This window comes from Poecilia latipinna, unplaced genomic scaffold (assembly GCF_001443285.1).
Source record: "Poecilia latipinna isolate Pla-1442-1.1 unplaced genomic scaffold, P_latipinna-1.0 Scaffold2186, whole genome shotgun sequence".
NCBI classification, from domain to species: domain Eukaryota; kingdom Metazoa; phylum Chordata; class Actinopteri; order Cyprinodontiformes; family Poeciliidae; genus Poecilia; species Poecilia latipinna.
In genome coordinates, this window is record NW_015114802.1 from 66,603 (window position 1) to 82,681 (window position 16,079).

General features: G+C 40.8%; 1 protein-coding gene across 4 annotated transcripts in view; it reads right to left on the reverse strand.

Moving 5' to 3' along the window:
• vps13d (vacuolar protein sorting 13 homolog D) overlaps window positions 1-11,330 on the reverse strand; it is a 69,373-nt gene extending 58,043 nt beyond the window's left edge. For 3 of the 4 annotated variants that reach the window (XM_015017776.1, XM_015017777.1, XM_015017774.1), the window contains exons 1-18: window positions 11,129-11,330; window positions 10,919-10,996; window positions 9,620-9,810; window positions 9,439-9,519; window positions 9,227-9,343; window positions 8,653-8,757; window positions 8,152-8,322; window positions 7,952-8,052; window positions 7,086-7,254; window positions 6,098-6,199; window positions 5,718-5,907; window positions 5,427-5,609; window positions 4,404-4,534; window positions 4,265-4,319; window positions 3,982-4,158; window positions 3,354-3,484; window positions 3,145-3,277; window positions 814-3,057 (exon numbers count right to left, since the gene is read on the reverse strand). In XM_015017776.1, coding sequence (XP_014873262.1) covers window positions 814-3,057; window positions 3,145-3,277; window positions 3,354-3,484; window positions 3,982-4,158; window positions 4,265-4,319; window positions 4,404-4,534; window positions 5,427-5,609; window positions 5,718-5,907; window positions 6,098-6,199; window positions 7,086-7,254; window positions 7,952-8,052; window positions 8,152-8,322; window positions 8,653-8,757; window positions 9,227-9,343; window positions 9,439-9,519; window positions 9,620-9,810; window positions 10,919-10,996; window positions 11,129-11,225 — 4,456 coding nt within the window. In that variant the 5' untranslated portion in view covers window positions 11,226-11,330. The remainder of the gene's footprint in view (window positions 1-813; window positions 3,058-3,144; window positions 3,278-3,353; window positions 3,485-3,981; window positions 4,159-4,264; window positions 4,320-4,403; window positions 4,535-5,426; window positions 5,610-5,717; window positions 5,908-6,097; window positions 6,200-7,085; window positions 7,255-7,951; window positions 8,053-8,151; window positions 8,323-8,652; window positions 8,758-9,226; window positions 9,344-9,438; window positions 9,520-9,619; window positions 9,811-10,918; window positions 10,997-11,128) is intronic. The other variant, XM_015017775.1, reaches the window with a different exon arrangement.
• Between the last annotated feature and the right edge of the window lie 4,749 nt (window positions 11,331-16,079).

The window sequence follows — 16,079 nt, forward strand, 5'->3', positions numbered from 1 at the left end:
CAAACATTATGTTTATTTTGATTAAAGTCACTTACAGCTTCTCTGTAATTTTAATATTATATATGTTAATTTAAATATTACGTTAAGCCAGATATAATCAAAGACTGGATAGTTTTTAACCTGGATAAGTGGGGAGGTCAGCTGAAAAAGTTCACTCTTTACAGAGGGCTGAACCTAAGCATAATCGTGGAAAGTTGAGTGGAAGGAAGAAGTGTGGTAGAAAAAGATGCAGTGGAAAGCACCGAGCACCAATCTGATGGTGAAATAACATAAATAATAACAATAGATATCTTTGTTGTTGACCTCATATGGCTATTTTCTCAATAATTTAGCGGCAAAAAGAGTTTATGAATTGAGAATTGCTTATTTTGTCTATTTATGTCTTTCCATTAAAATACCATTAATTAATTACAAAACCTGCAATTAACTCAATTAAACATTTTAATAGAATCTCACCTCTAGTTATAATGTAAACAATTAATCCACTTACAATAAATTGTATTTTAGTGGTTTATTAGAATTTGTTCCAATCGATTAATGCCCATTTAGACCTTCTTTCAGAGTTGTGATTTGGCCTCCATCCAGCAGAGGGCGCCACTTGGTCATCCATAAGCGGAGCCAGTTGATACAAAATTAAAGATGGCAGCCACATTAGAACAGGAAAGACACACGGTACAGAGTGGTTTGGGATGTAAAATGCAATTTATGTGTTTTTTGTTTTTAAATTTTAATTGTTAGCTGCTCAGAAAGATTAATCAACTTTAAATCATCTCATTAATTGGTAACTTTCATCCCTAGTTATAATCTTCTCACCTTCTCCTCGGCTGAGGGACTCGAAGAAGTCGTGGCGTGTGAACTGGGATTCATCCTTGTTGACGTTTCCAGTGTGGGATGGTGAAGACGTGTCGGCTTTCTCCTCTCTGGGCGCTCTCTTCAACACCAAGTGACTCGTGTTGACCGAGTACAGTCGGCTGTCCTTCACCAGCACCTCCAGCCTCTCTCCCTGAGAGTCTTCGTCATTGACAAAGTTCTGGATGGTAATGCTCCCCAGATGGCCGACCAACAGCTCGGGGTGTCCGGGTTTCCGAGGAAAGGATACGACGGGCGACTCGATGCTGATGTTGAGGGTCAGCTTCACGAAGAAGGTGTCCAGGGCGGATTCGGGCTGCCCAACGGAGACGTCCTCCTCGTGGTCAAACGAACTCCCCCAGCTATGGCTGGAAGTGTGGGTTCTCCGTGACGGTGTCTCGAAGAGCAAAACCCTGCCGCTGTACTCCGCCGTCTTGGAGGCAAGAACCGTCGACACGCTCGTGGCGGCGTTTTTGAACACGGAGCGGAAACTGTCCTCCAGTTCGTTGGCCGACAGTGTGAGGTCACGCAGGAACCTGGCTGAGTGGTTGTAGTGCAGAGACGCCATTTCTAGCTTCAAGGAATACTCTCCCTCAGATTTCTCCTTCAACTGAAAGTTCAGAGCATCTGTTGGAGACTCTCGGTCGTCGGGCAGAAACGTTAAACCTTGGGGTCTCGAGTAGCTGTCCTCAGCACTCCCAATGCTGACCACAAACTGGTTTCTTCCTGCCTCTTGGGTTAAATCCACCAGCTGCAATGATCCCAGGGAACCGCTAACGTCCAAACAGCTTCCCAGGGAAACGTTGACCTTGGTGCCAGAGATGCTGGCGGTGGCGATCTTCAGGCCCTTCTTCTCGACTGCCAGGGCGGTGCCGGAGGAGACAGTCCGCAGGAGCAGCAGATTCAGGCGGTGGATCTCCACGGTTAGCTCCTTGTTCTGGTCGTACGTTGCCTGATAGGCCCGGTCGTCTTCCTCACTGGACAGCTGCGTTGGACACTCCTGGGTGGATGATGCATTCTCCTCTTTGGGGAAAGACTTTTGGAGGAACTTGAGCAGCTCCCCCATGGTCTCAGGGTTGAGAATGATGTCCAGGTTGTTGACCTGAATGCTGGTGACCTGGAGGGAGTTGTTGAGGTCCATGGAGGGACAGTCTGAGCTCACAAACTGGTACTCGAGCCTAATGAGGGCGTCTTGGTCTTTCAGGAAGGAACTACAAGGGGAGAGATCAGAGAATGACCCAGAATGGACTCCAGGATGCTCAGAGGTCCGCTCGTCACACAAAGTGGGGGAAGACGGCTGGCTTTCCCTGAGGCTACCGGTGGGAACGTCAAAGCTTAGATGCTTATGAGACGCAACGAGCAGGTCGAAGTCGGAGCCGTACGTCTGCAGCGTGTCGACCAGCAGAAATCCATGAACGGTCAGAGCGACTTCTACGTCATAAGGTCGCTTGACAAAATGAGCGTTAGTGCCAAACACTTTAAAAACGGAAATATAGCGGCCGTTGCTCTCCACACCGAGCTGCATGTAGTTGATGTTGAACTCAGCCAACAGCAGGTGGGATTCCACCAGGACTTCCCGTGTGTGCTGCTCTAACGTCATCACGCTCTGCGTCAGGTTTTTGGCAGAATCGTGGAGTTTCCACGAACTGTCTACTCTGTGGAAGATCTTGTCCCGGCGCAGCGTGGGAGGGTCAGGGGACCCTACGCTTGGATCTTTCCCCGAGCCGCTGTCGCCTTCTGCTGGCCCGGTTAGCCGCACCAGACAAGTCCTGATGGCGGTCATCTTCTCAAGGTTGATGTGCACCTTTAGATCCGGCAGCGTTCCCGACAGCACCGCACCGGGCAGCTGAGGGTCCGAAGTGTAGCGCAGCCGCTGCTCAAGCTGCAGCAGGACGTTAAACTTCTCCACAACGTGGGTTGGTCCCACTTCGCTGTCCTGGAGGTGCTTCCAGCTGTCCTTGTAGCGCCCGACCATAATCTGCAGGTCCTTGAATGAAAGGCAGTACTTCTCATAGAGCTTTTTGCTGTAGGCCTTCACAGCCTCCGGAGATCTGAGGTTGGGAAGTTCTGGGTTTTTAAACAGCGTTTTTGAAGGCACTTCGGTTGCAAGCGGAGACTCGGGCGGGGTGGCCAGAGGAGTTTGGTACTCTTCGTCACTCTGGACGTCCTGCTGAGGTTGAGCAGCTGTAGAGCTGATGACGCTGTCATCTTCAGAGAGGGGAACAAATATCAGCAGTTACAGGGTGAATTAAATCCCATCAGATGGAAAGAGAGGATAACTGTCGGCTGCTTCACCTTGAGAGTTGGTCAGAAGGATCCTGCCTAAGTCCACCACAACGAGCATCGGGTCTTCCGACTGGAAGTCATCGGGGAAAACCACCTGAGGCGCGCAAATATCCAGCTTCATCGTCCAGCGCTTGCCGTTCTCCTGCAAAAGCGAAACATGTCAGTAGATTTGAAGTTTATATCTGCTTCATGTGACATTCCAGCAACTTTTTTCTTACAATGAACTCTCCAACGAGCAGCTGGTCGATAGTTTGTCGAATCTCTGCCTTGGTTTGCTTCTTCAGCTTGTCATACTGCCTCCTTGCCGCTTCGGCCACCCTTAGCTCCAGCTCAGACTGGTAGCCAAACCCTGGAGGAACAAATGCAACACTTAATAAAGATCGGTCCTGTCTGGTCTTAACTAGGTCCTCAATGACTTGCATCTAATTTCAAACGAATAAAAACGGTTTTCATGCTGCTGCTGAATGTTTCTCCCCAAAACGGCTGAGTTTTGAGGTATACATTTCAAATATTTCCACTTTGGATTCATCTGTGTTTATTGAAATGCTACTAATTCCCGGTGAAAGCATAATGCTGCCCTGAACAAAGTTTGAAAGTGGGCGGAGCCAAGAGACACTGAGGGGCGTGGCCAAGCGTGGTGATGACCGGAGTGGGAAAGGGAGGCTGTTGCCAACTTAAGACTTTGTTACTGTATTTAGCAACTTTTCTAGGGACTTTTTTACAGTGTTTTTGGAGAGAAGTATGGCACCGATTTACCTTGTCTTCATGTGTAAAACCATGAAACTTAAAGAAGGCATGTTTTCTTTTTCAGATGACTCTGAGAAAGTTTTCATACTCTGTACTTACCTGAAGTGTGAACTCTTCCTTTATAGAAGAATTCAGTCACTTTTTTCATGGCTTGTGGATTGTAGATGATGTTTAATGGACTGGTGCTCACTTCCAGCCTCCTCTCAAATTTGGACCTCACAGGGTTGCGCTCGTATATCATCTCGAACACTGGAGAAGTCCACTCAGCATCGCACTCTGATAACACAACATGTGTACAGATCGTTTTGAAAGAAAGACCTTAAGCTTACTGACAGAGACGTGCAGAGCATTACTGAACTGAATAAAATAAATAAATCCTTACCAGCAGCAGCGCTGTGCTGACTCATGGACTGACTAAGGGCAACAACAACTTTGTCCTGCAAGAGGTGGACATTGTTAGACCCACAGAGATGATAAAACCAGCATTATTAAGGTGCAGGCTGATGATGCTTGTGGATTACCAGTTTGGGCGACACCAGGAAGGGGAACATGGTGCCCTGAGTGGTCAGGTCTCTGAGGAACAGACTGCCCAGCTTCACGGAGAGCAAGGACGACTCCGAGCGAGGAAGAGATTCCACGATCACCTTCACTCCTGAGTAAAGCACCACAAACATAGTGTAATTACAGGGTAATGTAACTGTAATAACATTACCCTGAAATGTAGTTACAGGGTAATGTTATTACAGGTAATGATATTAATAAGATAACCCTTGTTATAATTAACTTAGTGATAGAATATTTGCTGAATCACATATTTTGCTCTACATAAATAGAAATAAAAAAAACATGCTTGAAAGAAAAACCACTTTGAAAAACATTTATTTCCGTTATGGTAAAAATTGATAAACTGGAGCAAAAACAGGAAAGTATTACAACCAGATTCTGCAGTTGAGTATTTTTAAACAAATTTTTAAATAAATGAGATTCATTGCCAGTGTTGGGGACCGCTAACCGAAAAGTAAATTCTGCCACCGCTAAGCGCTAAACCATCTTGGTATTCAGCAGGAGCTAATGCTGAACCAGTTTGTTACTACAGCCCTTCCTGTAAGGCCTGCGATTCAGAAAGTGATTTTCTGGAACAGATTTTTCACTCATGGTTTCAGTTTTATAGTTGCTGAATTTTGCTAACGCCACAAAATACAAACTATGATTCCAAAGAGAAATCTGTTACATTTCTGAAGCACAAAACAAATTAGAACCATGTTTTTATAAAAAAATGTTTAAAATGTGTTTAATTTCCTCCAGTCATATTCAGTTTCCACATCAAAACCAGGTAAAGTTATAGGTGGAGGTTTAATACGTGGCCCACTACTTTTTTATCATTTATTAACTTCCTCTAGGTTTAAACAAAATAAAAATCAGTTGCCAACTTTCAAGTTGTTCAGTGTAATGAGTAAATTATGTTTAAAAGTAACCAAATAGTGATGGTTATTTTAATGTATTTATGTAGAAGGAAAAATAAAGTCAAGTTTCTATGTTTGCACCTGAGAACTCCAGCTGGAGGACTCCACTCTCGTGCATCGAGTCCGCTCTCCTTTCCTCGTGAAAAAGAGTGACTCCGCCCTTCTCCAAAAAGAACTCCAGTCGAGCAAACATGTAGTCTCGTCTGGTGAAGGTGTTCAGAGTGTGTGAGTCCTCCAGTGGGTCGAACAAATCCCCTGTCTCTGCTGGAGAAGAGTCAGAAAAGTTAAAGATTACAGCGTAAAGCAGATCACTCTTCCACAGCTGCATGGGTAACAGATGAGCGCCGAGCCGCTTTCAATCCACAGCCTGACCTAGAATATCCCAGGATGATGGACTTGGCAGGAGTTCTTCAGGTGTCTCCAGATCCTCCGCGTTCCCAGACCAGCCGCCCCAACCAGGGAACCAAGACTGCAGGTACTGAATCATTCTGTAGCTTCCACTTTTAGGAACGGATGTGGCAGGCGGAGCAGCCTGGGGGCTGCCGCTAGGCTCCCGAATGTTCTGCAAGAGACAAGAGTGGACAAAATTAAATCTGTTACAACAAAGTCTGGGAAGTTACATGTAACACGCAGATTAGAAAATGTTAGCTTCAAAGGGCTAAACAGGAGTTGCATCGTCTTTTTCTACCACATTTTTTCCTTTAATGATATGCACTTCTATATTTGCAAACCCTGTGATCATCTAAACGTACATCTGCCATCTCTTCCTGCAATCGAAACCTGTCATGGACAACTTCTCTGAGAATCTGCAGCTCCTCCAGTGTCTGCTCCTCTTCAACTCGTTCTAGTTCAGCCTGAAACACAGAAGCCAGAAGAAACTAGTTAAAACAAAAGCAGCTTATAAAGCTCCAACAAAACATTTAAAAACACAAACATTCACTGTACTTTGAATTACAAAAGAATTTCAGTAACACTTTAATTGACGGGTTGTGCATAAGACTGACATAAACATGAAGGAGTCTTTATGAACGTCTGTGACTCACGAAATAACACGTAATGCAAAGTTGCATTGAAAGTCTGTTAAACGAGCCAAGTTTGCGTGAAAGTGTCATTATTTACAAAATAAAGCACAGTAACACATGGAGTTCCCCAGGGATCCGTTCTCGAGACACTTTTACATCCTCCACCCCGCAGGGAGTAAAACATCAATGAGTTTATTTTTGTAGCACATTTCAGCAACCAGGCAGTTCAAAGAGCTTCACATCATAAACAGACAAAAATAAAACGTTATAAAAACAACTTACAGTCACGATTTGAGAAACCAGAAACAATTTTACATTTTGTTGAGTGTAAAAAATCTTGAGAAAATATGCAAGGAGAAAATTTTTAACTTTTTATGACTAATTTAAAAATCTAATTTTTTAATTCACCACACTTAATACGAGTTCGACTGAAAACAGTCAGATGCTTTTAGTCATTAACTAATCAGTGCATCATCAAAATTCACTGATTTTGATCATGAAATTTACCAACTGGTCACATTTAAGGAATCAGTAATTATCAAATATGCTTCAGGTGTAAAAAACTGATCTGGTTTAAAAATTAAAATATATTTTCTTAAACTTTACTTAAACTTTCTCAAACTGTTGGTAAGATTAACAAAATCAGTTTTCATGACAACATAATATTGCTTGTATTGCAATGATGTTTACTGCATGGTGCCATGGATGTGCGTTATACCTCGTCCTCTGGACTCAGGGAGGCGGCTTTCAGCCTCCTGAAGTAGAGGCCGGTGTAGGTCTGGGCGTCCCGGGCGCGCTGCAGGGCAAACGCCCAGCTGCCTCGCCTCCGCTGCTCCCTGATGTCACTCAGGTTGGCCTGAATGGCAAACAGCCACCATATGCGGCCGCTGGGGAGAAATCAACGAGGAAATTCAGTCAGAAATCAGCAAAATGGCAAAGGAAAATAGAGCCAGGAACAATAAAAACCCTGAAGTCATTGATTAATGCAACAGTGTCTTCATAAAAAAAAAAAAAAAAAATCAATCGTCCAGCCGCAGCTGATCCAGAAGCTGCTGCTGGAGTTCTGAGCAAAACCAGGAAGATGGAGACACCATCCAGTTCTACACCACCCGGCTCTACACCACCCGGTTCTTCACCACCCAGTTCTTCACCACCCAGTTCTTCACCACCCGGTTCTACACCACCCGGTTCTTCACCACCCGGTTCTTCACCACCCAGTTCTTCACCACCCAGTTCTACACCACCCGGTTCTACACCACCCGAAGAAGCAGCATTCAGCTTTTATGCACCACAAATCTGGAACAAAAACTGTAAAACAGCCGAAACACTGAGTTCTTTTAAATCTAGACTAAAACCCAGCTGGTTATAAACCAGTTAAAATGTTTCAGAAGCTCTGAAACATTTTAACTGAAACATTGACCAGCATTTTGATGTGTAATGATGGGACTTGCAAAAATGTAATGTTTCAATTGTTTATTTTTGTGTTTTTATGATTTAAAACACTTTGAACCACCTTGCTGCTGAAACATGCTATACAAATAAACTTGATTGGTGATTGATTGGTTGATTAAAGACAGCACTTACTTCCCAGAAATCGGGACTTTGGGTCTCCATGTTCTGTACAGCATCCCTCTCTCTCTGCGCTCCACTTCTTTGAGGAAAGCCATGATCTGCTGGTACTGAACCTGTAAGAAAATATCAGGAAAACGCAATAAAAATGCTTTCAGAGAGCAGAAACATTCAGATATCGTCCAGAAAGAAATGGGCTGTTTTCTCTGCTGAACCTGGGACAGACGTAAAGACATGGGCTCCAGCTGGATCTGGCCCTCGATCCGAGGGATGTTCCGGGTCCTCAGCGGCTCCCTGGAGGTGTTTCTCCTGAGCAGCACAGAGGCGCACACTGGCTCAAAGATGTACTGGTGCTGGCGACTCTGCATGCACCGAGTCATCGCATCCTGCCGGGATGGAAAACAGTCAGAGAATCACAAGGCGCCATTCCTGAGGTCTTTTACTGCTGCATTTCAACGAAAAGAGCAAAATGTCTGTTTCACGCTTTACAGAAGGAACTCTATCATCCACATGAAGATGCTCAAACATCTTTGCGTCTATGCTGTTTAGCTGAGTTAGGAGTCATTTACAAAAGTGTCCCAGAATTATCACAGGCCTTTATCCTGCAGCAGAAACTCTCAGGATGAGGCGGAGAGGGCGGGACACACCGTGATCTTTGCACCGTTTCAAAGAGCCACACAAGCGTATAAATCAATAAAACTAAATGTGTAACCAACCTGGACCTGGCTTGCAGGCAGCTTTCCCAGCATTTCACACTTGGTATCCCAGTAAACGCTGAAGTCTTCAATCTCCAGCTGCTTTTGTTTGAAAGGCTTATGGATCTGAGAAAAAAACAAAACCTTATTTAACACCATGGACTTAGACCGGCTCAAAGCTTTGTTTAAAACCAAGTTGATTTAATCATCCTCAAATCTCTGCAAACTGTAGTTAAAACTACAGAGGTGTGAATATGATATTGACTGTAAATAATAAACAACTTAACATAAAAGTTCTGACTCATTAAGGTCCCGCTTTAGCGCTAGCTTCCACTAAATACCATGTTGGTTAGCACGTTAGCGTCATTGGAACTAAAGTTTCTGATTAGTGCTTTAGAGTTAGCCGCCACCACTGCTCTTTACCCATCTTTAAACTTTTTGTGCATTTTTTTAAACCTAAGATTCAAACTTGCTAAAAATAAAAATAAAAACAGTAACTTTACTCTGCAGTTAAAAACTGATGAAAGAGCAGAAGAAGCTAATCACGAGTACATTTGTTTTCATGGACATGATTCTTTGAAGGACGAACGCTTACCAACTCTTTTGAGGGATTATGAGCCGACACGCTGCTAATGCAAACGCCAAAAGAAAAGGTCTTCTCCGCGATGGAAACGTCATCCTCAAACCGTAGGTGAACATTTTGGATCTTCAGCTGAACACAAAAGGCAGAAAGAAAACAAGTCATATTCACCAGTAACACTAGTTTATAATACATGATATGAAAGTATATGAAGCAGAATGACGCACTTCAATGTTTTCAACAATCCTGGTGACGACCGAGGCGGTGACAGAGTACCAGTACGACTCTCCTCTCTGCTCACATTCACTCTGCAGGAGCCACACAGGCATGATAACAGAAAATGTCAACAATAATCAACAGAAGAGACAGAAACCTATAAAAACAGGAAGAACCAAAAATTTTACTCACTTTGAATTTATCTTCAATAGTTCTGAGGAGGTACTTTTTGCGTTCCCTCGCTTCCTCATTTTCCTTCTCTGCGTCAAACTCCTGCGGCTGCGTGGGGCCGATGATGAGGTTGAGCTGGGACATGGAGATGACCCATGGGTCACTGTAAGGCCGGTAGAATGGGATCTGCAGAGTGATCTTCCCAATAAATCCTGGAAAAGGACAACATTTTTAATACATCATAACACAAAATCATGAGTTTAAATGTGTAAAAGCAAACAATGCACAATTTTCTTATTTTTAAACTTTGGCATCAGAAAAACATGGCAGCTAAACTTAAATTATAGTGTCATTAAAAAAAATGTGAATATCACATGTGGGGTTCCCCAAGGTTCTGTTCTCGGGACACTTTTACATGTTTTAATAAAGCATAACATTTTGTACCATGCTGACGACAAACATCTTTGTATTTCAGTCCCTCTAAATCGCTTTGTGAAAGCATGTATAGAATATTAACTGGATAAATCAGAACTCCTTACAGTTTAATGCAGAAAAGAAAGAACTCTCTGTATGTGGTCCTGTCAGGACTCAGTTAAAGTAAAAACAAAGCAGGATGTTAAAATCCTAAACTCAAAAATACATTAGCCTACTACCATGTCAAAAACCAGAATTAAGACTTTCCTGTCAAAATAAGACAGAAAATTGTGTGAAAGCTTTTATTTTGGTGGGTTAAAGTGTCAGTTAAAAACAGAAAATGCTGCTGCCAGAGTCCTGACCAACAGCAAGTAAATAGACCATTATTCTTACTGATTGATGATGATCAACAGGAATGTGATCATCCCAGTCAATCAATCAATGAAGTAAGTTTGTACAGCACATTTCAGCAACAAGGTGGTTCAAAGTGCTTTACAAACTAAAAATACTAAAATAAAATGTCATAAAAACATCATGCAGTCACAACTGAGAAACCAGTAACAAACATTACATCTTGCCAAGTGCCATAAAAAAATCGTTAATTCATGTGAAGTCAGCTTCCTGGTTACACACCGTCTCATTCCTGAAATGCTGCCATAACAATTTTTTTGTCAAAAGTGATTTTTTTTAAATAACTTTTGAAACCACTTCAGGCAAAAAAGAGGATTTGGATAATTATTTCAGGAAGGTGAAAATCTAAACTCTCCAGGACCTTGCTGTCTCTAATCTTGACTTTGAGCTGCTTCTCCTCAATAAATCCTCATCTCGCTCCCTAAAAATTCCTTATTTCTAGTTTCACAGTCTACTGGTGATCCAGGGTTTGTTATTTGGTCTTTTTTTTCTCACCTGTTTTGACTTCAAATGGCAGGTCAAACTCTCGGAGGGCATCTTTCCTCAGTGGCAGGTTTTCCAGTTCCACTGCACCTGAGGATATAAATGAACGAGAAATAAAAATCAACTTTTATGCCTTAAATTCTAATTCTTGGTGTGTCACAGGATTTCCCTCCATCTTGATGAGGAAAAAGCTGCAGATCTCAATAATAAAACTTTTATTACCTTTAAGTAGCTCAATGGAGAGCTGATCTGTGTTCAGATTGCTGACATATTTTCCCAGGTAAGTGTTTAGCACCCAGGCTACGAGCCCCTCCAACATCCTGATAGCTCAGGGATGAAGAAGATGATGATGATGATGCAGAAGCTGGAGTAATACTGGTGGGGGATGATGGTGGCGGTCGCTCGCCTCACAGAGGAGGCATCTGCTGTATAACAAACACAACGGCAGAAATCTCACAGCAATGGGAATAATAACAAAAGTTATTAGCTTTTATTAGCTCCAAAGCATTCAATTTTCTAACTACATTCAAACGTGATGGCCTATTTAAAGCTCTGCTAAAGAACTCCAACTTTTCCCACATTTGTTAACAATGGAGTCACAGAAATGTAATATTATTTGAGCTTATAGATGTGGAAATCTTGGACTTCAAAATTGATGTTTATAGATGCTTTCCATCCAATCTGATTGATTTTAAGCTATTTATCAAAGAATAACCAGCAAACAAATTCACTTCTTTTATGTGCAGAGCTGCTGGAGGCAGAGCGAGTATTAACAATGGCAGTTTAAATACTAAAGCATGCCAGACTTTTCACAGCTTTATTTGTAAAAATAAAATAAAACATTCCGTTGAGTTCATAATTCTAGACTACACTGCATTAGGAAGCTGTAGGAAAACCCAGTAAAGTTTGTGGTTGTAACCTGATTGGAAGTGAAAAAGCTCGAGGTGTGAATACTTTTGCAAAACGACGGATATCCAGTTCAACAGTGAAACATGTCAGCAACTTTTGATCATCAGCAGCCATAATGAAAATAATGATATGAGGTACATAAACTGTTCAATCAAGGCTTATTTTAACAGCAACATAGGCGAAATCTCTTGAGACTTTCCTCTGGAAAATGACCGTCACCATGACAACTACTCCCCTGTATTTTGTTTCAAGGTTATTAAAATCTTGACTTACCGTGAACGACGACACTTGTCCTATCAAGCCAGCTCCATAGCCTCCATGTTTGGGACACACAAGTGAGGGTTGTTTGTGCTGTCTTATCAGAAAGCTCTCAGGACGGGACTGAAGAGACAGTTAGCCGTTATTCAGTTGCATAGCACCAACGTCCAACAACAGCACAACGTACATTAGCGCTATATGGGCCAACAGGCGGTGGCATGAGCTTAAATAGCACATAAAACAGCCAGAAAACAACCCAGCCTGGCTGTGCTCCTGGAAAGGACAGAAGGTTGTGGATCCAGTTAGCTAGCGACTTGGCTAAAGTTAGCATGCATGTTGGGGGCTTTAAGGCCAAAACAGTCCGCTTTTAATGAGTCAAAGTCTGAGGAATTATCAGCAAAATGGCTTCTTCTCAGGTACTCAGAAGGAAAAACTGCCGACAGCACTGTTTTAAACTTCAGACAGGTCTGTCACACCGACGAAAGTATCAACATCTCCGAACACCGTTCAACTATCAACGCTGGCTTCCGGTCACGTGATGAAAACAAGGCGGTCCGCTTGTGCTGCTTTCAATGACAACAGGGAAACAAGCGCTAGATAAATGGTTCTCATGTCGTAACAAGTAAACATATGAAAAACAAAAATATTTAACAACAACAATAACAACAATTATAAAAAAAGAAGAAAAAATTATAATAATAACAGAAAGTAGTTTCTAATCCCCGAAGGTATTTTTTGAGGTGAAAACTGTAAAGTTTTATAACTGCAAGCTAGTTTGCATAGACATAAAGAAAAGTTCAGTTTCATGTATTTATAAATATGCGGCATTTATTCATTGATTTATAAATTTGTAGGTATTTGTTTATTCATTTAGTTTCCCTTAAAGTAAAACAACAAACTAAACATCCTCCAAAAAACCCCACTGCATTTTTTCCCACGTCTTCTGTGAAAAAACGAGGGGAATGCAAGTTTTCACTTGTGCTTACTTATATAAATCATGTCAACCAGAAAGGGTGACATCATTTATATAACTCAAGCAAAATTTGATTTAAATTTCTTTTACCTTTGTTTATCACATGAAGCAATAAGAAGGTTGATGCATTGGTCATATATTTGTACATTTCTGTGTAATTTAGTATTTTTGTTTCACATTTTGTGCTCATATTTGTGTTATTCACCTGTTTATGTATCATTCACCTGTCCCAGTTCAGTGGTGTGATGATGTGGAGGACATTTACTTACATTTATTGCTGCTTTCCATCACTTTATGGTCCCAGTTTACATCCTCTGATGGCTAATGGTTCCTGTCACAAAGCTGAAATAATCTCAAACTGGTTTCTTCACAGTAAAGATAAGTTCACTGTATTCCAATAGTTCCCAGTCACTAGTTATCAATAAACAGACCTCCATTGAGATGCTTGATTTACATACATGCTGTTTTCCCCCCCATTTCCACAATTTGGTCGCCTTTGATATAAAGAAAAATGCAACTTTGAATGTGTTTATTTTCCTTTATTTTGTCTTTTCTTTGTTTTTTACAAAATAAAACCAGTATTACAAACACTTAAAATCAATTCCTCATTCACAGGAGTGCCATCAAATGTACATTTATACAATATATGAAAAAGAAGAAGAAGAAAGGTACAAGCGAGGTCACAGTGAAAGGATCGTTTGGCTTCTGGTGACACCATGTGGTCTTTCATCCATGTGCTTTGGACCAAAAGGGTCCTGGAAAAAATATTCTGCAAAAAGTAAAACTGTGCTGTAAAGGGAGCAGCTAAGGCCTTAAGCTTTAACACAACGTTGTTGATTTCAACTGCAACTGCTCTATTGTATCTGGGATCCTAAAAGCCATCTGATTATTTCTGTTTTTTAAATAAAAATTATGTGGGGATGCTTTTTCAGAGTGAGGCAGAGGTGGATATTTAAAAAAAGAGCTTGATGTAGAGGAGACAAGACAGCTAAAGAAAAATAACTTAATAAAAGCAATGGCTTAAGTAAAATCTGGTCTAAATACTTCTGTAAAAATCTACTATTGTAAAAATAACAAATAGCTCTTAAGTTGCAGCATTTTTTGGGTGTTTTTTAGTTTTTTGCCACAAAAAAAAAACAAACAAAAAGCAGATAGACAGGATATAATTCTCAACCTTAAATTAAAGGATATATTTAAAGAATATATGTAAAATGTTGGTGTACATCTAAATAATTGAGCTTAGTGTAATTCAATTACACTGAATTACATAATTCAGTGTAATATAATAAATTCCCCACTTTATTTGTTTAAAAACTGGTTTCTGAGCTGCAGTGGACAGCGATCAGCTGCCTGGCTTCTGCTCACCAAAACCAATCCTAACTGTGATCATGACACTGCACTTATTCTTTACTCAACTGAAAAACGAACAAAAAGTAAATTAGCGCTTTAGAATTAACGTGAAAACATTTATTTAGGGGAAGCCAAGTGTGTTAAATATTTTCAAAGTCAGCAAAAATGCTGAAGAGATAAATGAACAATTAGCTAAATGTTCCCTGATGATTTTAAATGACACAAAGTGTAATATTTGATCAAATAAAATGTGGCCAAATAAAAACCAAAACATATTTTTGAAAAGTAGTTTTAGAGGTGGTTGGTCGCCTCTTGTAGGTTGCTCTTTGTATCCACTTGAATGTCTCAAGTCTCTGAGAAAACATAAACAATAATGAAATTATAATAAAAATGGAAACTTTTGTTGGGTTTTAACTGTGCTTTCATAACTATCATCTGAACATGTTGAGCTTGTTTACTGCAAATCTGGAATCAAACAAAGAATCAGGATTTTTTCTGCTATAAGTAAATATGGATAAACATGGACCACCAAACACACGCACACACACACTCTCCACCAACACACACATCAAGAGATTACTTTCTCTACACATACAGAAGCCAAATTTAAGTGAGGTTGTTTCTGTTTTTATGTCTGTGAAGGATCCAGGTATACAAAGACGACTAGTTTCAGGTTAGAATAACATTAGTTTGACAATAATTTAAAAAACAAGAAAAACAATTAAAATAAGTATATCAAATCTGTGTCCATTCCATTCAGGCTAAGGATTATTTTCTTCAACGCATGTAATAAATTAAAGGAGTGCAGGAATTTAAAAATGACAAAAGATTAAAAACCTGCATTTCTATGATAGACTTTGAAGATCTACAACTAACAAACAAAAAGTAAAAAGTGGAACCATACTTTGCAAAAACACAGATTGAAAGAACTAGATTTCACAGCAAAAACACCCTATTAAAAGACATCAGTCTGTGTGATGGGAGCATCTTTTACACCAGGAGTGTGTGCAGAGTAAATGTGTGTACAATACAGAGTGAGTTTGTGCGCATCTGTATAACATACATATATGGACTTTGTTTCTGACACACACAATGCTGTATGAGAAAATACTTTTTCAGAAAAGTCTGCCCATTTTTAAAGTAAAAAGTTAAAAACATCTGAAATCTGCTTGGAGATTTTCAAAATAAGAGCTCTGGAAGAAGGTTCCCTCACAGTTTGCTCAGGTAGAACCACAGAGAACTCGCTCCGTCCTTAACATAAAGATCGTCTTCAAACAGAGACATGCACCCAGAAGTTATTATACAAGGAAAACAATTAGATTTAAAAACTGATGACTTCAGTCAGACTTTGTTCCATTTCAAATCCGCTAGAAAATAAGTGGATCGGGTCGTTCCAGTGGGCGAAAACACAGAACCACAAAAGAAATGATCACATTCTTATAATTTACAAAGGCATTTACAACAAGAACATAGATCACACACAACCTCACATATGGGCAAATAAATGTGATAGTACAGAGGAATGTTTCAGTCAAAAGAGACCGTCTTTTATCTTTACACTCAAGTGAGGAAGGTTGAGCTGCTCTCACTCAACAGTTTGCAGTCACAAAATTAGCTTGACTGAAAGTTTGGAGCAAATATTTCTTTCCTTCAAATGGATGGATGGAAGAAAGCTTAATCTTT